Below are 27,794 nucleotides of genomic sequence, written 5' to 3'. Positions count from 1 at the left end.
TCAGGAAGCTGTGTATGTAGCGGCAAGAACAACGATTATAGATAAATGTATTTTTTTTAATTGCTAGTCTTTGAGGTGCCCACCAAACTCTGCTACATTTTGGATGCACATTTTAGCTAGAAGATGGTAATCCTTACGCATTTTCTCTCTTTCCTTCCCCAGACTGGTGTTGTCCGTTGCGCACAACTTCTGCAGCAGTTAAAATAAAAGGAGTTCCCTCTAAAACGTCAAGCCAAGGGCTTTTGCCAAGTTAAATTCAACTTAAAAATAAAAATTGTTGTATTGAGCAATGGCCGCTGAGGATACCCTGAAGATGTTTGAGGTGGAAGTGACTTGCTCCATTTGCTTGCAGTATTTCACTGACCCAGTGATTCTAGATTGCGGGCACAATTTCTGCCACCACTGCGTTTTCAAGTACTGGAAAGACTTTGTGCGTGATCGGAGCTGCCCTGAGTGCAGATGGGTAGTTGAGCCTGACAGGCTCATTACGAACAAGCCGCTGGAAAACTTGGCTAGATTCCTCAGAGATCAAGCAAAACAAGCAAAAAGAGGGGAGGGAACCTGCTACAGGCACCCCGAGCCTCCCACATCTTTCTGTAAGACAGACCAAGCCCTAGTCTGCTCAGCGTGTGTTGAATCCGCAGAACACAAGGCTCACGATGTAGTTTCCATGGAGCAAGCTGCCCAAGAGACCAAGGTGAGAGAGGCCTTTGTTTCTACGACTGGGCTGGGAATAATGAATGCATATTGTTGATTTGCAGAAATAATAATAATAATAATTAATAATAATAATTTATTTATACCCCGCCCATCTGGCTGAGTTTCCCCAGCCACTCTGGGCGGCTCCCAATCAAGTGTTAAAAACAATACAGCGTTAAATATTAAAAACTTCCCTGAACAGGGCTGCCTTCAGATGTCTTTTGAAGAGAAGATAGCTGCTTATTTCCTTCACATTTGAAGGGAGGGTGTTCCACAGGGTAGGCACCACCACCGAGAAGGCCCTCTGCCTGGTTCCCTGTAGCCTCACTTCTCACAATGAGGGAACTGCCAGAAGGCCCTCAGCGCTGGACCTCAGTGTCCGGGCTGAACGATGGGGGTGGAGATGCTCCTTCAGATATACTGGGCTGAGGCCGTTTAGGGCTTTAAAGGTCAGCACCAACACTTTGAATTGTGCTCAGAAACGTACTGGGAGCCAATGCAGATCTTTCAGAACCAGTGTTATGTGGTCCTGACGGCCACTTCCAGTCTAGCTGCCGCATTCTGGATTAATTGCAGTTTCTGGGTCACCTTCAAAGGTAGCCCCACGTAGATCACATTGCAGCGGTCCAAGCAAGAGATAACTAGAGCATGCACCACTCTGGCGAGACAGTCTGCGGGCAGGTAGGGTCTTAGCCTGTGTACCAGATGGAGCTGGTAGACAGGAGGCAGTGGCGTAGCATGGGTTGTCAGCACCCGGGGAAGGCAAGTAATTTGCACCCCCTAACCCGTTGATTTTAGCACTCGAGTGCGAGCGCGCCCCCCCCAGATGTTGCGGCCGGCCCTCCTGCACCCCCCCACGCTACGCCACTTGGGCTGGGGGCGAGCGAAGGAGCCAAGGACCCCCCCTTAAGGCTCAGCAGGAATTTATTAAATTTATTATTTGCGGAGCCCCCGCGAGCCGAGGCAGCAGAAGCCCCCTCCCCTCGGGCGCCTCTCCGCCCCCTCCTCTCCTTGGGCTGTAGGTGGAGTCCGCACTCCGAGGCGCTCCAGATCCGGGCTTGGCGAGCGCCTCTCCTCCCCCGGCCGGGTCCGGGGGGCTTCCAGCCGCGCTCCGTCCTCGCCCCTCCCCCCCCGCGGCTGAGACTTGCGCTGAGAGCCGGAGCCAGCGGCGCCCCTTCCGCCGGGAGACCCTCGCCCGCCCGCCGGCTTCCTCTCGGAGGGTTTTGGGGAGCGCAGGGCGCGGCGAGGCCCCTCGGAGCTCTCCTCCCTCCCCGTCGGCAGAAGCAGCCGCCGCCTGTGGCTGGGCCGAGGGGATGGCGTCGGCGTCGGGGTGCGGAGGCTGCCCGTGCCCGGCCAGGCGTCGGTGGCAGCGTTGGCGCTGCTGCAGCGGCTGCTCCTCCTGCGAGCAGTGAGTGGAGCGCGGCGGCGGCGAGCCCGGCGGAGGAAGGAACTTGTCCCTTCCCTCTGGACTCGCGCCCCCCCAGATGTTGCGCCCGGTGTGGCCGGCACCCCTGGCACCCCCCACGCTACGCCACTGACAGGAGGAGGAATTTAAAAACATGCCTGCTTACTCAGGCATTTGGTGGCCGAAGGTCCCTGTTCATGGCAGCCCTGGGATTACTGGTTGAGAGAATGCTTTGAGCTTAGAATGTTTTTTTAACTTTATTACATACTCTCCTAAAGCATGCTTGCGTTTTCTTTTCAGGGTCACATAGGCAACTGTATTAATCTTCTAGAGAACCGGGAAGAGACAATTCTGGAGTGTAGATCAGCTGCAGAAAAACAAACTCAAACCCTGATTGTAAGTGTCATTGTTACTGGCAAGTCCGTAAGTAGTAGTAGTAGTAGTAATAATAATAATAATAATAATAATAATAATAATAATAATTATTATTATTATTATTATTTATACCCCACCCTCCCCGGCTCAGGGTGGCTAACACCAGTAAAATTACAGTAAGAACATAATGGGGGGGGGAGAGCCATTTTAAAATACAGGTTAAAATGCAATTTAAAACGCAGCCTCATTTTAAAAGTAGCCCATAGATCAAAAAGTAGTAGCACTTTAAAAAAAAATTGTGTAATTGCCAACAAAGGAGTGCATAAAATAACATCCAAGTTGGAGGTCCCTTTTTGGAAACTCTTCCCCTGTTGCATTCAAAACCAGGTTTTCCTGTGGTTCTTGTGGGATGAGCGTTTCTCATGCGAACTCCAGAGTGTGTGCAAACTTTTCACAGCTACTGCACTACATTGTTGTTGTAAAAACGCCACCCTTATTCCCTACCTCCCAATTTAATCTGGGGTCATCCTCTCTGATAAATAAAAAACCCCAACACCTTGTTTGTGATATCTGAACAGCCCAGTTTAAGCCCCCTTTTGTGAACATTCTGAGTGTAGTCGCCTTCCACAGCCTAGCGGTTCATTTTATGGACCAATGGTCTCGTTAGATAGTAAAATTCATGTTAAATTGCTGTTTTAGGGGTTGTTTTTAAAAGTCTGGAACGGATTAATCCATTTTGCATTACTTTCTATGGGAAAGCATGCCTTGGTTTTGGAACGCTTTGGTTTTGGAACAGACTTCCAGAACAGATTAAGTTTGAGAACCAAGGTACCACTGTATTGCTGACCTATGCCTGGCTCCAGCTCCTGACCATTAAACGTCCGTTTCTATATAATTAGTATCCTAATGTTGCCAGGACTGACCTTATTCCTGCCTCCTCTGACCTCTCTCTCTCTCTTTCCCTGCTCTCTTTCTATCGGCTTATTAAAGAAACTGACAGAAAAGTTGATGCAAGAAACACTGTCCAAGTTTGACGAGCTGCGCCAGTTCCTGTTGTCTGAAGAGCACACTATGGTTGGCAAGCTCCGAGACATACTGAAGGAGATCGTAACAAGGAGAGACAATCACATGAGCAAGCTTTTTCGGGATGTCTCCTCTTGCGAAATCCTCATCCGGGAGCTGGAGAAGAAGTGCTGCCAGCCAGTGAGTGAACTCCTGCAGGTAAGGCGGAAGTGGCAAGGAATGGACAAGGCTTTCCCCCAATGACAGTCTGGTACCCAAACCTTCATGCACCCTTTCCTTAGGCAGCATCCACACCATACATTTAAAGCCCTCTGATACCACCGTAAACAGCCGTAAAAGTAAAGGGACCCCTGACCATTAGGTCCAGTTATGACCGACTTTGGGGTTGCGGTGCTCATTTCGCTCTACTGGCCGAGGGAGCTTCCAGGTCATGTGGCCAGCATGACTAAGCCGCTTCTGGCTTCCTGCTGAAGTGGTACCTATTTATCTACTTGCACTTTGACGTGCTTTCGAACTGCTAGGTTGGCAGGAGCAGGGACCGAGCAACGGGAGCTCACCCCGTCGCGGGGATTCGAACCACCGACCTTCTGATCGGCAAGTCCTAGGCTCTGTGGTTTAACCCAGAGCGTCACCTGCTTCCCTACAGCTATGGCTTCCCCCAAAGATTTGTGGGTGCTGTAGTTTAAGGGTGCTGAGAGCTATGAGGATACACCTATCCCCCTCACCTAGCTTCAGTTCATAGAGTTCCCTTGGGAGAGAGATGGATTGACCACTCTGTGAACTGTAGCTCTGTGAGGGGCTAAGAAAATAAAATAAAATCTGCCTACCTCTGGGGATTGTGGTGAGGATGCATTGGGGAGGAGTGTTCCCAATTTTATGCTCCTCTGAAGTTCTGGTGAGAAAGGAATGTGACCAATTTGGAAAGGCTTGGGTAGCATGAAGCACTAGCAAGACTTACTGGGCATGGGCCGGATCACTCCTGTGGAGATCATCCATGGGCCGGATGGGTGCAGTGCGACTCCAGAAATCGCATCTGCGCATGTCCGCGGCGCCAGAAATTGCTTCTGCGCATGTATGGAAGTGAGAGCTGGAACATAAAGAAGGCTGATTGCCGAAGAATGGATGCTTTTGAATTCTGGTGCTGGAGGAGACTCTTGAGAGTCCCATGGACTGCAAGAAGATCAAACCTCTCCATTCTGAAGGAAATCAGCCCTGAGTGCTCACTGGAAGGACAGATCCTGAAGCTGAGGCTCTAAGACTTTGGCCACCTCATGAGAAGAGAAGACTCCCTGGAAAAGACCCTGATGTTGGGAAAGATGGAGGGTACAAGGAGAAGGGGGCGACAGAGGACAAGATGGTTGGACAGTGTTCTGGAGGCTACCAGCCTGAGTTTGACCAAACCGTGGGAGGCAGTGGAAGACAGGAGTGCCTGGCGTGCTCTGGTCCATGGGGTCACAAAGAGGCGGACACGACTAAACGGCAATAAGAACAAATGCCCAGATGCCGAAAATTGTGCCTGTGCAGAAGCGATTTCTGGCGTTGCGCTGCACCCGTCCAGCCCACGGACGATCTCTGTGGGAGTGACTGTCCGCGAGCCGGATCCAGAACCCATTCGGGCCAGAATAGGCCCCGGGCCTTAGGTTGCCGACCTCTGCACTAGCTGTTATGTCCAATGTACTCAATTTACACACAGTAGCCTGTGTTGGATTAAAACACACCTTTCCACCAGTGTGTTTAGATGGCTTCTGCTAAGCTAAGCAGATGGCCCACAGATGGGCACAAGCATAGCTAGAGGGGTTTTCTTCCAAAGGGCGTGCATCAGGCTCCGATTTCTTCTTTTTCTCTCACCCTTCTAGGATGCTGGGAACACCATGGAGAAGTAAGTGGAGCTCTACAAAATCCTGCAGAGGCAGGCTCCTGGGAATCACAGAGGGCAAAGGGTGGCTGTTTTGCTCAGGTTTCTGAGCACTGTGGGAACAGGGGGACACACTAGATTGGTCTTTGGCCTGATCCTGCAAACATGGTATGTACTCCAGTGTTCTGAATGGTGTTGCCATACCTGCTTGCTGCCTAGTTTTCCATTGAATCTCTGTTGTCTCTGGGAGATAAGGATGGTGGGTTCAGCGGTGGTTTGTTTTCTCTCCAGTGTGGTGTAGTGGTTAAGAGCGATAGACTCGCAACAGGGTTCGCTTCCCCGCTCCTCCACATGCAGCTGCAGGGTGACCTTGGGCTAGTCCCACTTCTCTGAAGTCTCTCAGCCCCACTCACCTCACAGAGTGTTTGTTGTGGGGGAGGAAGGGAAAGGAGAATGTGAGCCGCTTTGAGACTCCTTCAGGTAGTGATAAAGCGGGGTATCAAATCCAAACTCTTCTTCTTCTTCTCCAGGTTCCACCAGGCAACACCGTTTCAGTGTGTGAGCCCTTTTTCGCCAAAGCAGCTGTGGGAAATATGGGACGTGACGGACGCAAACATCTCCCTGGAGAGTGCCGTGAAGCAATTCAAAGGTAAAGGAAAGAACTTGCTGCAGACCTCTTATTTGTTCGTTTTTGACGCTGGCCATGGCGATAGGCCCCAAGTGGGAGGGCCAAAGGTGTGCCAATCCTGGGAGAAAGTTCACCCAAATCCCAGGAACAGAGGCTTCTTCTGGAGACCTCTGCTTGGGTTGTTCCTTATGGTGGGATCCTAGTGAGAACCTCCACAATGCCGCTGAGTGCTCTATGAGGGATTTCTCTCTCACATTTTTCTTTTTTATATAAAAAAGACTATTCGTACTTGTGTGTACTTTGGGGTTACCTTGAGTCTGTGACAGGGTGGATTTGAGATAAATCAAATCGATTTAAATCAGAATTAAAATCACTAGTCTGTAAGACTTGATTTAAATCCTTTTTTTTTTTTACAGAAAGACTCATTCTTGCTGGTATAATCTTAATATTTACAACCAGATGAAGGTTTCGTTTTTTCGAATAATAATTTTTCAGAGTAGTTTTTACAGTTATATCAAATATTACCGATTTGGTTGTACTATTAGAAATACAGTGGTACCTCAAGTTACAAACGCCTCAGGTTACAAAGGCTTCAGGTTACAAACTCTGCTAACCTGGAAGAGTTACCTTGAGTTGAGAACTTTGCCCCAGGATGAGAACGGAAAACGTGTGCTAGCGGCGCATCACTAGTTAAGAACAGTTTCAGGTTAAGAACGTACCTCCGGAACGAATTAAGTTCATAACTAGAGGTCCCACTGTACATAGACTGATAATTATGAAATTGTTGTGAGGCTTAATAAGTTAACTGTTTATATTTGGACACCTTTTCTGCTGTACTTTATTGGAAGGAGAAAAACAATTATTTCCTTAATAACAATTTAAACAATTTATTTAACTAAAACAATAACATTTTAACATACATATCCATATTTGTTGACAGATGTGGTTAAACAATAAAAAAAGACTTAGACTGAGTTTTGTTGTTTAGTCATTTAGTTGTGTCCGACTCTTCGTGACCCCATGGACCAGAGCACACCAGGCACTCCTGTCTTCCACTGCCTCCCGCAGTTTGGTAGACTGAGTTTTAGCTTTAACTTAAAACAAATCCTTATTTCTGATGAATAGCCTTTGGACTATAACTTAAATAGAAAACATTATTTGGAAATATATTTCCTTCTAAAAGCATTTTATTTTAAAAATCTGATTTAAATTTTAAAAAAATCCAATTTATTTAATTTTATAAATTATTTAAATCAACAAATCATTGATTTTTATCCACTCTGGTCTGTGGGAGGTGGTGCTGTTGTCTAGCTAAGTATAGATGCTTGGATGGGTCTAATCAGTGCTATTTTTTTTAGAAAAAGAGGTGCCGGAACTCACCATGAACGCTTCCCTTGATCTCTTAGAATGGCAATGGTGCCTACTTAAGAGGAGCCAGAACTGGGTTCCACCTGAAAAAAAAAGTCCTAGGTGTAATCCCAGGATAATAATAATAATAATAATAATAATAATAATAATAATACAGTGGTGCCCCGCAAGACGAATGCCTCGCAAGACGGAAAACCCGCTAGACGAAAGGGTTTTCCGTTTTGGAGGTGCTTCGCAAAACGAATTTCCCATTGGCTTGCTTCGCAAGACGAAAATGTCTTGTGAGTTCCTGCGGGGTTTTTTCCTCCCCCCCCTTTTCCCAAGCCGCTAAGCTGCTTATCAGCTGATCTGCTAAGCCGCTTAACAGCTGATCCACTAAGCCGCTTAACAGCTGATCCGCTAAGACCGCTAATAGCGCTAAGCCGCTAATGGGCTTGCTTCGCAAGACAAAAAAAACCGCAAGACGAAGAGACTCGCGGAACGGATTCTTTTCGTCTTGCGAGGCACCACTGTAAAAATAGCACAGTTTACATAAAATAACAATCAATTAATTAAAATACATTATAAAATCAATTCAGAATCAAATTAATGGCAACCATGGCTAGAGTTCTACAAGGATTACAGAAGGAGGGGGTCAGACTGTGCCTTGGCCAAAGGCCTGGTGGAACAGCTCTGTCTTGCAGGCCCTGCGGAAAGATGACAAGTCCTGCAGGGCCCTAGTCTCTTATGACAGAGCGTTCCAGATCAGGGCCACAGCCAAAAAAGCCCTGGCTCTGGCTGAGGCCAGCCTAACCTCCCTGTGGCCCAGGGTCTCCAAGATGTTTTTATTTGAAGACAGTAAGGTCCTCCTTGGGACATACCAGGAGAGGCGGTCCTATAGGTATGAGGGTCCTAGGCTGTATATGGGGAACCTGTAGCCCTGCAGATGTGGATGGACTACAACTGTCACCATCCTTGATCACTGACTGTCCTAGCAGGGCCTGATGGGAAATAGAGTCCAGCCACATCTGCAGAGCCACAGATTCCCCACCCCGATCTATTTGGTCTTGATCTCTGTTGCTGGACCACAACTCCTATCATCCCTAGCTAGCGGGACCAGTGGTTGAGGATGATGGGAGTTGTAGTCGAACAACATCTGGGGACTCAAGGCTGAGAAAATCTGGTCTGTGAAGATGATTCTCCCCCATCTGCACAAATCTCCTCAGCCTCCTCTTTAATTCTTCACCTGAAATAAGGGGGAGGGGGACAAGTAACAGACCGAGGGAAACTGATCAGTTCGATGAAGACAGTGATGTGGTAATCAAGGTGTTTTCCCTTTCCTTCTTCAGATGCTCTGGAGTCTAGATTCTCGCTTCAGGAAGGTAAACTTCTGGGACCTGCGATGGGTCAAAGGGATCTCAAAAGGAGGGCTTTTGGATTGCACTGCGTTGGGTTATCTGCCTGCTGTTTTATGAGTTGATTTTAATTTGTATTACTTGCATTTGCATCCCACCATTTCCTTCAAGGAGCATAAGGTGGCGGACATGGTTTCCCCCCTCCCTCATTTAATCCCCACAACCCTGTGAAGTAGGTTAGGCAGGGAGACAGCTGGTCAAGGGGTGAACTTCATGGGCAAGTTGGGTTTTGAATCCCAATCTCCCAGGTCTTAGTCTGATGCTCTGGACACTATGCAGGACTGGTTTTAAATACGAGATATTCTTAAGTTTTGTTTTTATTTTGTATTGCTTTTATGTTGTAAGCCTGCAGCCCTCGAGAAGTGGTAGGCTCCATGTTCTGTCAGTTCCAGTCAGTGGAGACTGGTCCATTTGCGTCTCCACCCCCATCGTTCTGCCTGGACACTGACATCCAGCGCCGAGGGCCTTCAGGCGGTTCCCTCATTGCGAGAAGTGAGGTTACAGGGAACCAGGCAGAGGGCCTTCTTGGTGGTGGCGCCCGCCCTGTGAAACACCCTCCCACCAGATGTCAAAGAGAAAAATAATTACCAAACTTTTAGAAGACATCTGAAGGCAGCCCTGTTTAGGGAAGTTCTTAATGTTTAATAGGTTATTGTATTTTAGTGATCTGTTGGAAGCCGCCCAGAGTGGCTGGGGAAACCCTGCCAGATTGGCGGGGTATAAATAAATTATTATTATTATTATTATTATTATTATTATTATTATTATTATTATTCTAAATTTAATTACCCTCAGCCACCGCCTACTTGCCTGTCTTCTTACTTCCATCCACGTTAGAGCGTGGAACAGGCTTTCAGCTTCCCCCTTCTTGGGATCAATGTTTCCCTTGTAGATCTCAGCAAGGAAGGAGGATAGTGGCAGAATTAGAATTACCGGTAGTCGGGGACGCAGGTGGCGCTATGAGTTAAACCACAGAGCCTAGGACTCGCTGATCAGAAGGTGATCACCATGATGGGGTGAGCTCCTGTATCTCGGTCCCTGCTCCTGCCAACCTAGCAGCTTGAAAGCACATCAAAGTGCAAGTAGATAAATAGGTACCACTCTGGCAGGAAGCTAAATGGCGTTTCCGTGTGCTGCTCTGGTTCGCCAGAAGCGGCTTAGTCATGCTGGCCACATGACCCAGAAGCTGTACACCAGCTCCCTCGGCCAATAAAGCGAGATGAGCGCCACAACCCCAGAGTTGGTCACGACTGGACCTAATGGTCAGGGGTCTCTTTACCTTTACAAAAGGACAATATGAGTGGACTCTCCATGCCCTAACCACAGTAAAAAGACTGATACTGATTAATTAGGGAAAAATGTGGCTCCCTTTTAGGATTGGATTAAAGATTTATGCAAACTTGCAACATACAGTATGAACAACTTGCATATAAACGCAGACTTGCCATGGACAAATTCAATGATATTTGGAATATATTCTTACCAATACTGTAATAGGTTAAGATCTGGTACAACAGCAGATCTTGTAAAGAAAACGAAAGAATTAGCGAGGACCTAAAAGTGTGCACCTCAAGTGTCCCTGCCCTTTCTGACTGGGTCTGTTTCCATGCCCTACCAATAAGCCCTGGACAATTAAACTTAGATAGATAGATAAACTTTATTCGCATTAGCCAACGGCCATAGCAACATAAAACAAGCAATATATACAATTAAAAAGACAACAATCAAACTTATACTCTTGTGTATGTGTAAAATTATATTTGTCATGCAATTGCAGCCTCGTACGCAACATTACTTGATAACTCTAACAAACCCAAAACTCAATGCAGTTTTGAAATTGGTGTTTGAAATCAGTATGGTTTTGAAGGGTTCAGTCCAACCATCTTAATTCAAAATGGTATCCAGCCATAAGCAAAAATCTGTTCCTTGACTTTGGGAGCTATCATGCACAATTTGGCTGTGATATCTTAAGAGGTGTCTAGATGAATAATAATAATAATAATAATAATAATAATAATAATAATAATAATAATAATAATAATAATAGTAATAATAATAAATAATTTATTTATACCCTGCCCATCTGGCTGAATTTCCCCAGCCACTCTGGGGGGCTTCCAATCAAGTGTTAAAAACAATACAGAGTTAAATATTAAAAACTTCCCTGAACAGGGCTGCCTTCAGATGTCTTTTAAAGATAGGATAGCTGCTTATTTCCTTCACATCTGAAGGGAGGGTGTTCCACAGGGCGGGCGCCACCACCAAGAAGGCCCTCTGTCTGGTTCTCTGTAACCTCACTTCTCGCAATGAGAGAACCACCAGAAGGCCCTTGGCACTGGATATCAGTGTCCGGGCTGAACGATGGGGGTGGAGATGCTCCTTCAGGTATACTGGGCCGAGGCCGTTTAGGGCTTTAAAGGTCAGCACCAACACTTTGAATTGTGCTCAGAGACGTACTGGGAACCAATGCAGATCTCTCAGAACCAGTGTTATGTGGTCCCGGCGGCCACCCCCAGTCACCAGTCTAGCTGCCGCATTCTGGATGAATTGCAGTTTCCGGGTCACCGTCAAAGGTAGCCCCACGTAGAGCGTGTTGCAGTAGCAAACAATTTCCCCAAAACATAGCGTAGATAGTGACGCTACTCCTCCCAGCCCTTCCAAGCTCATCACTGTCACTCATTTCTCTCCGCCATCTTCTTTCAGCGATTGTGGCCTTTGATCCAGAGACAGCGCATCCCCGGCTTGTCCTCTCTAAGGACTGCAAAAGCGTCAGACTGGCAGACAAAACTCAAGAGCTGCCCAAGAGCCGGAAGCGGTTTGAAGCCAACCTATTCCTCCTGGGATGCGAGGAGTTTGCCGTGGGCAGGAACTACTGGGATGTCGCTGTGGGAAGCGAGGGCGAATGGGCCGTGGGGGTGGCCAGGAAGTCCGTCAAGAGGAAGGACGTGGCTGCCATAAGCTATAAGGTTGGGATCTGGGCAATAGGGAAGCGGGGAAGTCAGTACGCGGTTTTCAACCCCCCTGACTTCCCTCCTCTGAGCTCTGTGCGGGAGCTCAAGAAAGTCCGAGTGTCTTTAAACTGCGACGGGAGGCATGTGGCCTTCTTTGATGCGGACGATGCAGCCCTGCTTTTCCAGACCCCAATAACTACCATCGCCAGAGAGTCCTTCCTCCCCTTCTTTCATGTTTCCAATAAAGCTGTTCTAACACTGCCCCGCTAAGGCAGTCACAAACTTCTTCCCACTTTAGGGCTTTGGCCACTTAGGATATTGATTCTGCTGCGCATCTAAGTGGTTGATGGAGTGCAGAACACGAGCGACTCACTTTTGTGTCTTCCTGGGGAGGCTGGTCTAGGCTAGCCCCCCCTCCAAACTTGGGTCTCCCATCTGTTTTTGGACTACATCATCCCTGACACCACTGGTCCTGCCAGTTAGGGATGATGGGATTTGTAGTCCAACAACAGCTGAGCAGCCAAGTTTGGGAAACCCTGCTTCTAGGCCAGCCTTCCAGATGTTTTGACTGCAACTCCCACCAGACTGAGACTGATGAGAGTTGTAGCTGGAAGCATCTGGAGCAGATGTAGGGAACCTTTGGACCTCTGGGTATTGCCAAACTACAACTCCCGTCATCCCTGGCCATTGATGATGCTTGCTGGGGCTGCTGGGAGTTATAGTTCAGCAACTCCTGGGGGAGACAGAGGTTTTCTATATTCTAATCTGGAGGGTTACACGGTTGGGAAAAGGCTGTTCTACGCTACAATTCAGTGTGGCCATTTGGCTTCTTCCTCCTCCGATGAAGGGGATTCTGGGGTTGAAATGAAACCTTAACCAACCCTGACACTGTTTATATTTCAAGAGGGTGAAAACACACATTTTCACAGTTATTTTGCATGTTAATCAGTAACGCTGATCTGCACGTTAACTTTTTAAAAAGAACTTTTATTCATAGGTTTTATGTGGAAGAGTATTTCTGGGATGATTTTTGCTAAGCCAAGATGTATTAAAGGCTTCTGTTTTTCTTATGGCTGCCTTGTTTTCTTTTCCAAGCTCAAAAACGATTGCAGATGCATATTTCCCTTGAATCCTGCTTGCTTTCTGTCCTTCCTCTAAGGAAGGTGAGGAACCTTTGGCTTCCCTCATGTTGCTGAACTGCAGCTGCCATCATCCCAGGCTCTTGACCAGGCTTTCTGGGGTTGGTGGGCATAAATGTTCCCCATAAGTGCTCTAAGGCTGGGGTTGGGAACCTGCATCCCAAAGGCCATATTCAGCCCTTGGCCTAATTCCATGTGGTGGGCAGGTGGAAACACAAGGAAGGGAAGAAGGGAGAAAAACAGATGGGGGGGGTGAGAGAAGGGGCTGAAAGGGAGGGATGGATCTGGGCTCCTCTTGGTGGAAACTTAGAGCAGCTTTCAACTCAACTTTGCTTTATAGAAAAAGTGACAGATTGCAGCTCCCCAAAAGTCTTACTGTGTGTGTGTGTGTGTGTGTATTGAAACGACATGTTGAAATTTTTCCTGAAATCACGTGCTGATAAATTTTGTGAAATAAATAAAATGTGTGAGTTGCATTTGAGTGAGTCTGGTTGAGACACTACCCTATAATCAATAATAATAATAATAAATTTTATTTATACTCAGCCCTCCCCAGCCAAGACTGGGCTCAGGGCAGCTAACACCAGATATAAAACAATTGATTGAAATACAACTTAAAAAACAAGATTAAAATACAACATTAAAATGCAGCCTCATTTCAGCAGAAACTCAAAAACTTTTTTGGGGATGAAAACGTCAAGTCTTCACCAAGGCTAACCATCCAGACTGGTCCTACGTGGGCCAGAAAAAAAGCCAGGAAAGTCCCCAAGTAGGAGTGGTGAAGGTGGGGCAGAGTTTGGTAGCTGCAGAGGCGGGAGCAGTTTATTCCATAAATTAAGAGGAGTAGCAAAGAGTTTGGGGGTATCACCCTAAATCTCAAGAGGCTTGTTATAACATGAAGTTTTGTGGGTTAGAATCCGCTTCATCACCTATGTGATATGCAAAGCACAGTTATTGCAGGAGCATTTGCGCTCGGATTTGGGATGGGGATAGAAAACAGTGTCGAGAACAGAAAATTAAATGGGGGGGGGGGGAATGCAGCGATTTTGAACTTGGGTGGCCAGCAGATGCAGAAGAGAAGAGAGCTTCTGCAGCTTGAACAGCTGTGCAAATTAGGAGAGGGAAGATTGAAGCCGACGTCATTTGCAATTTGCGTGCCGAGTTACACCTGTTGATTTGTCTCCTAACCTGAGCAAACTCTGGAACAGTGAAGGAGCCCCGTTCCCTTTTTGCATCGGCCCATGTCTACGACTTTTAAATAAAAAAGACTTGTCAATGAATGCAAACTAAGCCCGGTGGCCCCTTCGTAGAAAAAGCAGTAGAGCTAGGCTATAATATCATAATGAAGCTGAGCTACGCGGAGCAATATAACCGCGAGAAGGCATCGCAGCGCTTGTAACGCCTCCCCACGTGCAACGCCTCTCCTGGCCCTTCGGCAGAGCCTTACAAAGCGAAAGGGAAAGCGGAGATTCCATTGGTCACAGCTGTTACCAATCCCGGCCAATCAGAAATGTCGGAGCCGCCCTTTGCGCGAAGAGAGACGGCGTTCTCTTCACCATCAGGGAAGCGTCGGAGAAAAGACTACAACTCCCATGAGGCCGTTCTGCGCGGCTGCCAGCGAAGCGGGCGAGTACACGTGCCGCAGAAGCTTTTGGGAACTGTAGTTCGGTGTTCTTACTAGGCGCGCCCGGCGGGTAATTACAGCGCTGTGTTTAAAGGGCGAGAGTTTGCAGCGCTTGTTTGCAAACTTCATTCCGCTCCTGCGTTTGTTCGTCAAAAGTCTTCGAAGTTATCCACTGCGGAGGCTGCAGTTTCTGCTGCTTTTAAACGGGAGAGCCCCCTTTCCAGGGCTCCAGTTTGGGTTGACTGTGAGTTGCCTGTCTGGGTAAGCTGAGCTGTGGCTTTTTAAAGCATTTTATTTTTATTTTATGCGTTTGTCCTATCAGGTAAATCTGCGTCGAATAGGGCGATCGGGCTTAACAATACAAATCAGGCTGACTCCCAGTTCTCTTAATAGTGCAAATCCTTTATTTACGTCCTCTACGTGGGGCGATGCCGCCTGCAGTCTGAATGTCCAAAAGCACACTGGTGCTCTTTAGATTTTGGACTACAGTTCCTGAGCTGGGAGTTGTAGCCCCAAACATCTGGCAGGCAGGTGCTTTGCTGCTTAATTTGGGCCACCCTAGAGCTCTGAGAGCTGCTGGTACTTTGGGCTTTAATGCTGTTTATGTGCTACAGCTACATGATAGTGATGTACAATAACGGACAAATCTAATTGGGGCATACAGAGTACAGGTGTCTCGTTTTAAGTAAATTCTACAATATGTTGCTTTGTTACTACTACTCCTGGAGAATTGCCATGACCTGAATCTAATTATATAGGACATGCACAAGGGCATGTGGGCATGAGAGAGACACTGTATGTTGTTTGTTCCTTATTTCTCAGTATTATACATTTATATCCACGCTCAAGGCTGTGGTTGTGGGTCTAATTTCCTCCATGCTATTCTGGAGCAACCCACTGGCTGAGAGGTGGTGACTGTCCAAGCTCACCCAGTGAGTTTCATGGCTGATTTTGGCTCGCTGGTCACTTAAAACTCCTCCACCTTATTCTACATTCTTAGGGTGGGGATGTAGATGTGAGTGAACTGGGGGAGTGGAATGTTTTGATGACTAAATAACAGAGGCAAGGTCTGCTGGATTGTTTCTCTGTGGGGATAGACTCATGTACCACCTGCTCCTGTTTCTGTTGCTCTTTTCATTGCACCCTCCCTTTCCCGGGAGCTTGACGCGGTGGAGCTGGAGTTGTCCTTTGGGAATTGCAAGATGATAACTCCAACCCCTTCTCTCTCTCCCCCCCCCCCCCCTTGCAGACTGGAGCAGTTCAAGACGGAAGAGTCTTTTGCAACTTGTTCAGTCAAAGGTGTCTCCAAACTCTGTTGGATAAGAAAAGCCAAATCCCATATTTTAATCTGCATCGCGTTATTTTTTTTAAAAAAATTGAGCCATGGACAGAGAGAATATCACACACATGCTTTTATTAGAGACAGTTTGTTCTGTCTGCCAGACGTGTTTCCGTGATCCTGTGATCCTAGACTGCGGGCACAATTTCTGCCATCCCTGCGTGGCGAAGTGCGAGGAATTTTGCGGGAGAGTCCTCTGCCCTCTGTGCAAAAATCCTCAGCCGAGTCGGAAACAGAACATGAAATTGGGCACAGTCACTGAATTGTTCCAGCAGCTGACCGTGTGTGCAAGACAAGCGTCAAGAGAGGACGAAATCTGCCTGCAGCATGAGCAGCCCTTGATTTTTTTTTGTAAGCGCAACAAGGCCCTCCTCTGCTCGAAATGTGTTGAATCCATGGAGTCCCCAGCTGTTCTGGGTGTGGCAGAAGCTGTCCAAGAATACAAGGTGGGGTTCCTCTATAGGTGAGATTTGAGGGGTGGGGAGAAATAATCTTTGCATGTTCTGAACAAGGTGGCTGAGCTAGAGGAGAAAGACTGTGGATAGGGAGGGAGCTTGTTCCCTGAGGCTGTGTACGCATTATACCTTTAAAGCATGATCTCCAACTCCCTCATAGAATTGTGGGAGTTGTAGTTAACCACTCACTGAGTTACAACTCCCGGCAACCCTTTAACAAACTACAATGCCCAAAATTCTTTGTGGGGTGGAAGGAAGTTATTTCAATGTGCTTTAAAGGCATATCGTATATGGAGTCTGTCATTGGAAAGGCTCTTTTATGTTCTGTGTCTAATGAAGTTGCCGGCCAGGGCAGAAGTCTTGTCCTGGCCTCGGGGGCAAGGGGAACACTGTGTGGTTTGCTGAGGACTGGGAAGAGGGCATAGGAGACTGGGAAGCTAATGAATTGGAGTCCAGGAGCAAACTGAGTGGGGAAGAGGCAAAGGCCTTGAAAGAGGAAATCAAAATGAGGAGGACTGAGTAAAAATGCAAGCAACTGAGAAAGAGGACCATTTTACAGGGTTTAGTTTTTGGAAGGTCATTGCTTTGGTTTTGGGCCTTGCCCTCTAGTACTTGCAGCAGAACATCTAAAAGGCCCATTCTTTCTTTTCAGGATTGTTACGTCCAGTACGCCGACACTGTAAAGAAGGAGAAAGAAGAGATAATGGCACACAAGTTAAGCACAGACCTGGAAAGCCAATCTATGCTTGTAGGTAGCCACTTCCACTGGGAAACTATCAAGTAGAACTCGGCTTCTTCACACAGTCTTGTGGATTATTAGAAGGAAAGATTTACACATTGGTCCTATTATAAATTAAATAGTTATATTTCTGGGCTTCTTTGTGTTTTGTTTCTGGAAGTTGGGAATGAAAGCTTTCCAGGGCAGGGATAGCCAATGCCGCACTCTCAAGATCCTGTTGGTCTGCACCTCCCCTTCAGATTACGTCCCGCGGTGACCTGGAAGTACCAGAAAGGGTTACTTCCGGGTTTCGTCGCTCGCGCATGCGCAGAAGTGCAAAATGACATCACATGCATGTACAGAAGTGGCGCATCGTGAATAGCAAACTGCGCGTGTGCAGACACGCCGCTGCGGGTTGCGCTCTTTTCATGTTGCAAACAGGCGTTCGCAAACAGAGGTACCACTGTACTACTGTATTATTATTATTATTATTATTATTATTATTATATATGTGAATCACTTTAAAAGATATATCCTTCTTCCTCAGAGGCTTTTGTAGGGGTCTCTCTCTCTCTCTCTCTCTCTCTCTCTCTCTCTCTCTCTCGGTCTCTCTGTGTGTATGTACATGTGCTTTGGTTACATTTAAAGAATTCCTTTTGTATACCACTTGCGTCCTAATGCTGTGCTGACCGACTTCCTGTCTTCTGATGTGCTTCTTCTCCCACATCCCCATTTCCAACACATCTCCATCTGCTTCTTGAAGGAAAAGGCAGAAATCATCAAGCAAAGGATGACGTCCGCTTTCAAGGAAATAAATGAGTTTCTGGCACAACAAGAGAAGTTTCTTCTTGCCCAACATGCGGAGATAATGCTGGACATTGTGAGCGGAAGGGACAAGCACGTGGTCAGACTGTTTCGGCGTGTCGCCTTTCTGGATAGCATCCTCGAGGAGATGGAGAAGTGTCACCAGACGCCGAATGAGCTCCTAAAGGTTAGGCTGTGGAAGAAATGGCGGGGGCTTTTCTCTTTGGGGTGGGCTGGTACCAAACTCTCAATTCACTTTACCACAGGCAGCCTTATAACCACTTTGGGATTCCACTGCTTGTTAAAAACTGTTTCACTCTGCAATTCTCAGGCTCTTCTTGGTGCTAGCTAGAGATGAGCCTCTGAATGTCTTCTTGTGTACTTTATTTAATTTCTGTTTCTATTTCTATTAAATTTTTTACCTATCCTTCACCATGAGGACCTGGGGAAGGTTACAGCCATTAAAAAATAATACATTTAAAAATACCTCGTTTTGAGTCCGGGATCCGTTCTGGAGCCCTGGATGCTAGACGAAAAGGATGCATGACAAAGCGCTGCTCTTTGCACTTGTGCAGAGTGGTTTGCACTTCTGCGCAAAGCGCAATTTAGCGCTTCTGTGCATTCACAAGGAGCAAACCTGGAAGTAACTCGTTCCAGTACTTGTGGGTTTGCCACGGACATTCGACCAAATGGAGGCTCGGCGAGGCGGACTCAAAACGAGGTAGCACTGTTTTAAAATTTCTGGGGGCTGGGCAGGGCCACATATATCTCCCATGCTGACCTGCCTCATAAGGTTGATGTTTAGATAATAAGAGAAACACCCACATAGGCTGTTTAAAGTTCCTGGGAAGAAATGATGAATATTTATATAGGCTTGGATTGTTTTTGGGTTGGCTAAATTTTTGTGAAACATCTCTCACTGCTGTGCCACAAAATATTGGAAGCAAAGGTCCCCTTCCTTGCCATACAAAGTAGGCTGCCATCAGCTGCTGTTTTGTGAACGTTGTTAATAATGCTTTGATTAATCATATACAGTGGTGCCCCGCAAGACAAATGCCTCGCAAGACGGAAAACCCGCTAGACGAAAGAGTTTTCCGTTTTGGAGGTGCTTCGCAAAACAAATTTCCTATGGGCTTGCTTCGCAAGACAAAAATGTCTTGCGAGTTCCTGCGGGGTTTTTTTCCCCTTTCCCCCCTTTTTCTAAGCCGCTTATCCGCTTATCCGCTAAGCCGATAAGCCGCTAAAAGCAGCTAAACAGTTAGTCCATCAATGGGCTTGCTTCGCAAGATGAAAAAACCGCTAGAAGAAGAGACTCGCAGAACGGATTCTTTTCGTCTTGCGAGGCACCACTGTAATGCGACTTTTGCTTTAATTATGATGTTTAGCTTTCTTTTTTTAGCTGCTGCCTTGTTTTATAGATCATCATTGTTTTGCTGATTGGTTAATTATTCTATATGATTTCGGCTGTATTTGTGATCTTCTATTGTTTCTTTATTGCTTATTGTTATTTATTGTTTCTAAGCCACTTTGGGATTTATTTGAATGAAAAGCGACATAGAAATCTAATCAATCAAATCAGGGAGCATTGCTCTCTGAAATCTTCCAGAATTGCCTGAAGCAGGAACTGAACTACACCTCTCTCTTTCTCCTCTCTCCCCCTCCCTCTCTCTCTCTTTCTCTCTCTCTTTATAGGGTGTTAGACGCACCTTGGAGAAGTAAGTGGGTCCCGTAGCAACACATATGCTGCAGAGTAATCATGTTGGCAGTTCTGGCTTAATATTGTGGGTTTGTCATGGACGCTTGTCCCAGGACAATTGTCCCAGTTCTCGTCCATTTTGCCATCTGGTTCTAGACTTGGATGGCCTTTGGGTTTCTAAAAGCCCCACATTACCTCCATACCCTGCCTGTAAACCTGAGGTTTTCTGATGAACGTATCATCCTTGGTTAACAGTTAGCAAACACAGTTGTTGGCTGCTGCTGCTGTTCTACACCCAACATGGGAGGGACAAGTGGGTAAATGCTAATAAATACAGTGGTACCTCAGGTTAAGAACTTTGTTTCAGAATGAGAACAGAAATCGCGCGGCAGCAGCAGCAGGAGGCCCCATTAGCTAAAGTGGTACCTCAGGTTAAGAACAGTTTCAGGTTAAGAACGGACATCCAGAATGAATTAAGTTCTTAACCTGAGATACCACTGTAAACTTAACTCAAAGTAGAAACTGTAAAAAGATTTAGACAGATTTTTCTGAGCACTTGAGGTAAAAAAAAAAAGGTAATTGAAAACAACTGTTTTCCGAATCATTCCGAATCTCCTAGACAGAGAAGTTGATGACAGGTGGTTGTTCTGCCGTCACCCCCCAAATAAATCCTGGCTGCAGCCATGACTCCCAAAAACCTTGGAACAAACCCTGCACATTATTCCCTGTCCCCACAGCCTCTCCTTGGAGCAGAGGAAGAGGAGGCTGTAATTCAGGCCACGTAATGAGAGAGGGTAACCAGAATACTTCACTGCTATGCATACAGCAATTGGTAGGGGCCCCATTGAATTTGGGTCTCTGGCTATAGTCCCCATTGAGCTCATTTGCTCTTTTCTGTTTACTGTTTCTGTATTGTGAGGTTGGCTGCTTAAAAAATATCTCTTTTCCAGATTTGAGGAGGAGTTTGCGAGTCCAGTGGCTTTTCCACCAGCAAAGCGATGGGGACTCTATGGTTGGCATGATTTCACGTTCCTTCTGCACTCTGCTGTAGAAAAATTCACAGGTGAGAGAAGGGCTGGGGCAAAAAAAAGTTAAAATGGCCCCGTAGTATAGTACTCCAAAAGTGTGTGTCTGCTGCTTTAGTCCTTGAGCCTGGCAGGACGAATGGGCAATTCTCAGCATTGGTTGAGAAGGTGGCAATAGTTAACTGTGCAGAGGGCAGTGGTCAAAATGGCTTCTTTTTAGAAGAGTTTGGAAGAGTTTGGATTTGATATCCCGCTTTATCACTACCCGAAGGAGTCTCAAAGCGGCTAACATTCTCCCTTCCTTTCCTCCCCCACAACAAACACTCTGTGAGGTGAGTGGGGCTGAGAGACTTCAGAGTGACTAGCCCAAGGTCACCCAGCAGCTGCATGTGGAGGAGCAGAGATGCGAACCCGGTTCACCAGATTACGAGTCCACCGCTCTTAACCACTACACCACACTGGCTCTCTCTTTTAGGTCTTGTTTTGGAATTTTGTTACCTAGGACAGGGTCAGGGAAGCTTTTGCAGTCCAGGTTTCCTTCTGGGTGACTTTCTGAGGGTCACATTCCAGTGATGGAGGGGGCCAGAAGCAGAAGTGGTGGAGCAGCATCTGCAGATGTTTCTACACTCATTCACATGTGCCTCTGTCCTCCACGCTTTGTGAAGAGTACAAGGACGCATTGCGGATGGGCAAAAAGTCTGAGTATGAAGCAGTGGGTGGGGAAAGAACTGTTGGAATGAGTTATGTGCTTTTGCTTAATGTGTGTTCTTTCCCCCTCCCAGGCACTCTGGTATCTGGATATCCAATGCAGGAAGGTAAACATGAGAGACCAATGGGGGGCCAAATTCACAGGATGACTAGTTGGAATAATACCTTTCGGTCATCAGATGATGGGCTGAAGAGGAACACTTTAAAAAGAGATCCTCCTGAAAGTTGTTAATGAGGGCAAAGGATGTACCTCATTCCAGAAATTGGGAACACCCCCCCCCCCCGGAAGGCCTGGTCACAAGTCAACACCATCATTATGGTGCCATTGCTGTTTTCTATTGCCAGGCAAAAATACACTAGTATTTACCCAGGCCTCTCGATCTTAATTTTCTGCTTGTCTTTTAGTTGAGTTTGATCTGGTCAATTATTATTATTATTATCAATTATTATTATTATAGATTATTGGTGTGTTTTAGGTTGTGCTTGCTCTTGCTCACAAGTCACTTTGAGTTGACCTTTCTGAAGAAAAAGTGACTAATGAATATGATAAACACCGTATTTTTCGCTCCATAAGACACTGTGAGTGCGCAGATAGGGGGAGCTGCGCAGCACCCCTTCAGCGACATGCCTGTCCTTCTCCAGCTTCACTTGAAGGGGCGCTGTGCAGTTCTCCCTCTCTGCGCAGTGCCTCTCCTTTGCAGGAAATGCGCTGTGCAGAGAGGAAGAACTGCCCAGCGCCCCTTCAGCAATGTCCCTGTCCTGGCTTCTGCACAGCCTCTTTGGGCAGGGGGAGCCTTCATCCTGCTGCCCTGAAGAGGCTTGGCGCAGTTATCCCAGAAGCTGGAACAGCCACACGGTATCCCAGAAACCAGATCCCTCTTGCTGTTCTGGCTTCTGGGATTCAGAATAATTTTTTTCTTGTTTTCCTCCCCCCAAAACTAGGTGCGTCTCATCGTCTGGTGCATCCTATAGAGCGAAAAATACGGTAATAGCCAGGCAGCCCCGAACAGCAGCACAATGAACTGGGCCCCCAACTTGTTCATAAGGCAGTTGTTTTTTCATCTGGAACTCTCCGGAACTCAGTTCTGGCACCTCTCAGGTGGGCACCAATGCCATTCTAAGAGAGCAAGGGAAGTGTTCACAGTGTGTTCTGGCACCTCTTTCCCCAGAAAAATAGCACTGTACGATGGATGAGGAGTGGAGGGTGCTCTTTAGACAGACTTTGGAGCCAGCCACAGCTGGACCGCTTTTCTCCCTAGTTCAGGTTATGTATTGTTCTCAGCCCGACTGCTGGTTTTGCCATAATTTACATTCTCCTTCTCTCTGCCTTCTAGTAAGCGTGACTTTGGATCCAGACATGGGTAGCCCGCAGTACTCCCTATCTGATGATCTGAAAAGTCTGAGGAAAGATGGCCCTCTAGATCTGGCCAGTGATGTCCTTGGCCGCCTTCCTTTTGTGTTGGGATGTAATGTATTCACCACAGGCCGCCAATGCTGGGAAGTCATGGTGCACGGTGAGGACGACTGGGCTGTGGGCGTGACCAGGATTTCTTTGAGGAGGAAGAAGAGAAGCACAGCTGCCTTTAGCCCCTCAGAAGGGATCTGGGCGATAGGCAAGTGGAAAGGCGGCTATGCAATGTTCACCTCTCCCAAAACTCCTGTGCCCATGAGCGGAGAGGTGCTGAAGAGGATCCGAGTGTCCTTGAACTGTGACGGGAAGCAGGTGTCTTTTGCCAATGCTGACAGTGGCGCCGTGCTTGCCAAGTTCCAGACAGCTTCATTCTTGGGGGAGCCGCTTCTCCCCATCTTCTGGTTGGAAGGGAAAACCTGCCTCTCTGTCTCCTGAGGCAGCCATGTTTCACCCCACAGGCCCTCCTGCCCCCTGACCTCCAGCCTCTCGTTCCTCACTTCACATTTCCCTCTACCACTGTTCCTCACCCCTGACTCCACCATCAATGGAAATGACTCTTCTCGTGGTGTGACATCGTAGGCCGAATTTCTGTATTCGCCTTGGTCATTTGCTTAGTATGTTTATGGGAGTTTCTCAGCCAGTGAGGAACCTTCTGTGAGATTTTTGTTTTTCCCGGTGAGAGAAGAGGATCCTGATATGAGGAGGGTTGGGGGTTGAACCTGGTAAATTCAGGGTTTAGTATTCCATAAGAGAACACTCCGGTTTTATTCACCACAATTTGTTTTATAGTTGTGAATGAAGCAAATGTTCATTTTTTTAAAGAACAAAGAGCACGTGTGTTCACTTTTTTGTTTTGTTTAGGGCATGGGAATGGTGAATTTGGGATGGCTTTTAATGAACTGATCCAATAAAAGGTTTGTACTTTTGTGGTTGTTTCTTTTTTTTCTTCCAATTTGTTTAATTTTCACAAAATTATAAACAAACAAGCAACCACAAATCATAATCTTATTAAAAATTATTAACATTGTTAAGTGACTTCCTCGCTTCCCCTTGGTTGAATTTCCATGCATATCCATTTAAGGGTTTTCCAAATCACAGTTCTTATAAAGTTTACCTTTCGCTTTAACATCTTTCAATCTTTTCATTTTGAAATTATACAAATTGATTCATCACTTAACCTATATAAAATCCTAAGCCAATTAGTTATCTGCAAGTTATTTCCAACTAATTTAACTTAACATATTTAATTAAATAATCATTAATTTTTTTCCCCATTCTTCCTGGTACTCCTCCTCCTCCTGGTTGTGGACTCTTAGGTCGGCTAGCTCCAAAAAGTCCATCATCTTCATCTGCCATTCTTCTATCATTGGTAATTCTTGGGTTTTCCACTTTTTAGCTAATAAAATACGAGCAGCAGTTGTGACATACAAAAATAACCAGGCCTCTGGTTTCTTTATGAATATATATTTCAACATTTTTTTTTCAATTCATTATATATCTTTTCCCAGAAGTCTTTCACTTTGGGGCAGATCCACCACATGTGATAGAAAGTTACTTCCTTTATTAGCATTTCCAACATAAATTATCACAGTTATGATATATCTTAGCTAACTTAACAGGAGTTAAATACCATCTGTACATCATTTTCATTATATTTTCCTTTAACACAGCACATGCAGTGAACCTAACCCCTTTCTTCCACAGTCTTTCCCAATCCTCGAACATGATATTGTGTCCTACATCTCTTGCCCAATCAATCATCACAGATTTAACTTATTCATCTTTTGTATGCCACTCTAGCAATAGCTTACACATTTTAGACAATTTTTTACCTTTATTATCCAACAACTCAGTCTCTAACTTAGATTTTTCAGAAGCAAAACCATTTTTCTTATCTAGTTTGAACAGTTCATTAATCTGGTAATAGTGTAACCAATTTAACTTATCTTCAACTTGATCAAATGGTCTTAGTTGGTTCGTCTACTACTTTCGCCCTCACCCTTCATGCTCAAATGTCTGCTGACCATTTATTTCCACATAGTCTCCCCCCCCCCCGAAATCTACTCCTGTAATCGATCTGTGTGGTGGTTCTCTCAGCATATATTCACGACAACCTTATGGGGTAACCTAGGTTAAGAGATGAGCAGAAGGAAAGGAGGACCTGCTTCTATTGGTAAAACCTATTTGGTATTTCGCAACCTTAGTCAGACCTAGCAGAGTACACGCAGAATCCATGGAAGCAATTGGCAACTTGGCTACAGACAGGATAGAGGAAGCAGGAACCAGGAACTTGTAGTTAGGTGTTTATTATATACAGTGGACTATTTACAGGAACAGAACATGGATCTTTAGCTAGCTCTCTCTGACACGACTCACAACTCCTACACTGACACAGAACTCTGAACCTCATGAACTCCTAACTAACACATTCCAGTTAGTAGGCCATTAATTATCACTCCCTTGAGAGAGCTTGACCAATCAAGGAGCAATCTCCATGTCTCTGTTATCACCAGGCAGACTTACTCCTTCAGATTGCCTTCTGGCTGTCTGCCAAACCTTAATTGACTCTGTGTGAGTAGCTGCACATATACAGTTTCCCAACAGCTTTTATAACTGCTTATCACGCACAACGCACCATCGGTTAAAAGCACATTTAAAGCATATGGCTTCCCCCAAAGGATCCTGGGAGCTGTAGTTTGTTAAGGATGCTGAACATTGTAGCTCTGTGAGTAACAAACTACAGTTCCCAGGATTCTTTGGGGGAAGCCAATGTACTTTAAATTTATTATTTTATTTATTTGTTGAATTTATATACTTCCCTATACCCAAAGGTCTCAGGGCGGTTCACAAAAGAGATCGCAATATATAAAACAAAAACAATAATCCAGTAATTACCCCCCCCCCCGAAAAATCCAGCCACATTTTTAAAGGGTATGGGATGTTGTTTAGGTCAACCAAAGGTCTGATTATAAAGGAATGTTTTTGCCTGGTGCCTGAAGGTGTATAATGAAGGCGCCAGGTGAACTTCCCTGGGGAGAGCATTCCACAGGCAGGGAGTCACTGCAGAGAAGGCCCCGTTCTCGTGTTGCCACCCTCATGACCTCTCAGTGAGGAGGCACATGAAGGAGGGTCTCGGAAGATGATCTTCTTGGATAATTAAGCGTGACTAATTGGTTTACGACCCCAATTAGGTGCAGCTTACAGCGGTCCGGCACGTTTCTCTCAAGCTGCGCCGATCTGCGTATCTCCGTCACGCCTTGCAGAGTAAAAACACAGCGGGGGAAAAAAACTGTTGCTTGTTGCTTAGATCCAGGCAAACACATCAGGCACTTGTGTGTCCATTTATTAGCCTTTTATTACAGCAGAATATTTACAGCTCAGCATTTCTCAGATTCTCCTGGGCTGCTAGCATTCATGGCCGCCCTTCTCTCTCAGAGACAAAGAGAACAGTGAGTAGAACTCCTCCCTCCTTCCAAAACTGACGTCAGAATGTGAGGCGTCAGAACATCTTAACCCTGTAAGTTCTGAATCTCTACAGATCTCAGGGTCTGAGTAGGTTCATATGGAAAGAGGAAGTCCTTGACGTATTGCAGTCGTGAGCTGTTTGAGGCTTTATAGGTCAAAACCAGCACTTTGAATTGGGCCTAGAAACTAATACAGTGGTACCTTGGGTTAAGAACTTAATTCGTTCTGGAGGTCTGTTCTTAACCTGAAACTGTTCTTAACCTGAAGCACCACTTTAGCTAATGGGGCCTCCCGCTGCTGCTGCTGCACCGCCAGAGCACGATTTCTGTTCTCATCCTGAAGCAAAGTTCTTAACCTGAAGCACTATTTCTGGGTTAGCGGAGTCTGTAACCTGAAGCATATGTAACCTAAAGCGTATGTAACCCGAGGTACCACTGATGCTCAAACCGTCTTGCTCCAGTGAGCAACCTGGCCGCTAAATTCTACACCAGCTGAAGTTTCGGAGCCGTCTTCAGAGGCAGCCCTACGTATAACATATTGCAGTAATCTAACCTTCAGGTTACCTGAGCACTGGCAACAGCAGTTAGGATATCCCTCTCCAGATATGGGGATAGCTGGTGCACCAGCCAAAGCTGATGGAAGGTACTCTGGGTCACTGAGGCCTTACTTGAGATACTTTTGTCAGATCCTGCACCTCGAGTGACAGCAAAGGATCCAGGAGTACCCCCAAGCTATGCATGGTGTGTCTGCAGTGTTTCGTTCTTCTTTTTAATGTGCAATCTTTTTTTTAAGTAACATTATTTACAGATCAGTTTCCTTTCTTGAGACATTTGCTGAGGTTCTCTGCTATTCACTTGTGTTCCTTTGGTGGCCTAGGGTGTGGTTGTTCATTTGTGATTGGCTGTGGTGATCTTTGTTTGCATGTGTAAGTGGGATGGGTGGTTGTTTTGGATCAAGTCAGCCATATTGATTTGTATGCTGTTGGTGGATTATTGTCATTGTCTTATTGGGTTATGTATGTGATAAAGGAGAGCCATACCAGGGTGAAGGTGTCTTCTTCTATTTGTCCCCATGTCAGTTTCAGTTCATTGGTTAATTTTTCTAGTAAGGCTGTTTCCCATACTATTTGATGTCTGCAGTACAGTGGTACCTCAGTTTAAGTACTTAATTTGTTCCGGAGGTCCGTACTTAACCTGAAACTGTTCTTAAGCTGAAGCACCACTTTAGCTAATGGGGCCTCCTGCTGCTGCTGCGCCGCCGGAGCACGATTTCTGTTCTCATCCTGAAGCAAATTTCTTAACCTGAGGCACTATTTCTGGGTTAGCGGAGTCTGTAACCTGAAGCGTATGTAACCTGAAGCGTATGTAACCTGGGGTACCACTGTATTTCCGAACCACTCCTTTTATTCCAAGACCGAAGCTCTGTTATGGTAAAAGCAATGCCCAGCCACTTCTCTAGGCAAGTTTCAGTTTCAGGAACAGGAAACCGAAGCTGCACAAACCAATGAGTGTCTTGTAACCCCTTAAAGCAACGGTTCCCAATTAGTTAAGTACTGCACTTCCATAGGGGTACCTGATTTGTAGCTCAAGAAAAAGGGTTGGAAAAGACTATCTGGGATTCTAGAAAGTTCTAGGCAACTTTGGGCTGTTTTGACTTCCTACGAGACAGCTTGATAAGAAGAAGAAGAGTTTGGATTTGATATCCCGCCTTTC

At 46.2% G+C, this 27,794-nt stretch overlaps 3 protein-coding genes across 5 annotated transcripts in view; 2 read left to right on the top strand and 1 right to left on the bottom strand.

The window, feature by feature from the left end:
- The window catches only part of LOC310837988 (E3 ubiquitin-protein ligase TRIM11-like), a 1,016,249-nt gene that overhangs the window by 767,491 nt on the left and 220,964 nt on the right, over positions 1–27,794 (bottom strand). The gene's annotated exons all lie outside the window — the stretch shown is intronic.
- On the top strand, positions 254–12,767 carry LOC310837706 (E3 ubiquitin-protein ligase TRIM11-like). Of its 2 annotated transcripts, XM_083724712.1 has the most exons (7): positions 254–697; positions 2,405–2,500; positions 3,470–3,700; positions 5,359–5,381; positions 5,888–6,006; positions 8,682–8,714; positions 11,451–12,767. In XM_083724712.1, the coding sequence occupies exons 1-7, from the start codon at positions 290–292 to the stop codon at positions 11,966–11,968; spliced, it is 1,428 nt and encodes a 475-aa protein (XP_083580838.1). In that variant the 5' UTR covers positions 254–289; the 3' UTR covers positions 11,969–12,767. The 2 variants fall into 2 exon arrangements, with proteins under 2 accessions (XP_083580838.1, XP_083580839.1); XM_083724713.1 differs by lacking the exon at positions 2,405–2,500 and having other exon boundaries at positions 11,451–12,478.
- Positions 14,589–23,543, top strand: LOC310837719 (zinc finger protein RFP-like). 2 transcript variants are annotated; one of them, XM_083724737.1, is made up of 8 exons: positions 14,589–14,705; positions 15,711–16,246; positions 16,908–17,003; positions 17,737–17,964; positions 19,470–19,492; positions 20,424–20,536; positions 21,281–21,313; positions 22,541–23,543. In XM_083724737.1, the coding sequence occupies exons 2-8, from the start codon at positions 15,845–15,847 to the stop codon at positions 23,050–23,052; spliced, it is 1,407 nt and encodes a 468-aa protein (XP_083580863.1). In that variant the 5' UTR covers positions 14,589–14,705; positions 15,711–15,844; the 3' UTR covers positions 23,053–23,543. The 2 variants fall into 2 exon arrangements, with proteins under 2 accessions (XP_083580863.1, XP_083580862.1); XM_083724736.1 differs by having other exon boundaries at positions 14,589–14,722.

Source organism: Podarcis gaigeae (assembly GCF_964106915.1).
Source record: "Podarcis gaigeae genome assembly, chromosome: 2".
Classification (NCBI taxonomy): Eukaryota; Metazoa; Chordata; class Lepidosauria; order Squamata; family Lacertidae; genus Podarcis; species Podarcis gaigeae.
Note: the sequence above shows the minus strand (reverse complement) of the source record. Positions and strands in the feature narration are given on the sequence as shown.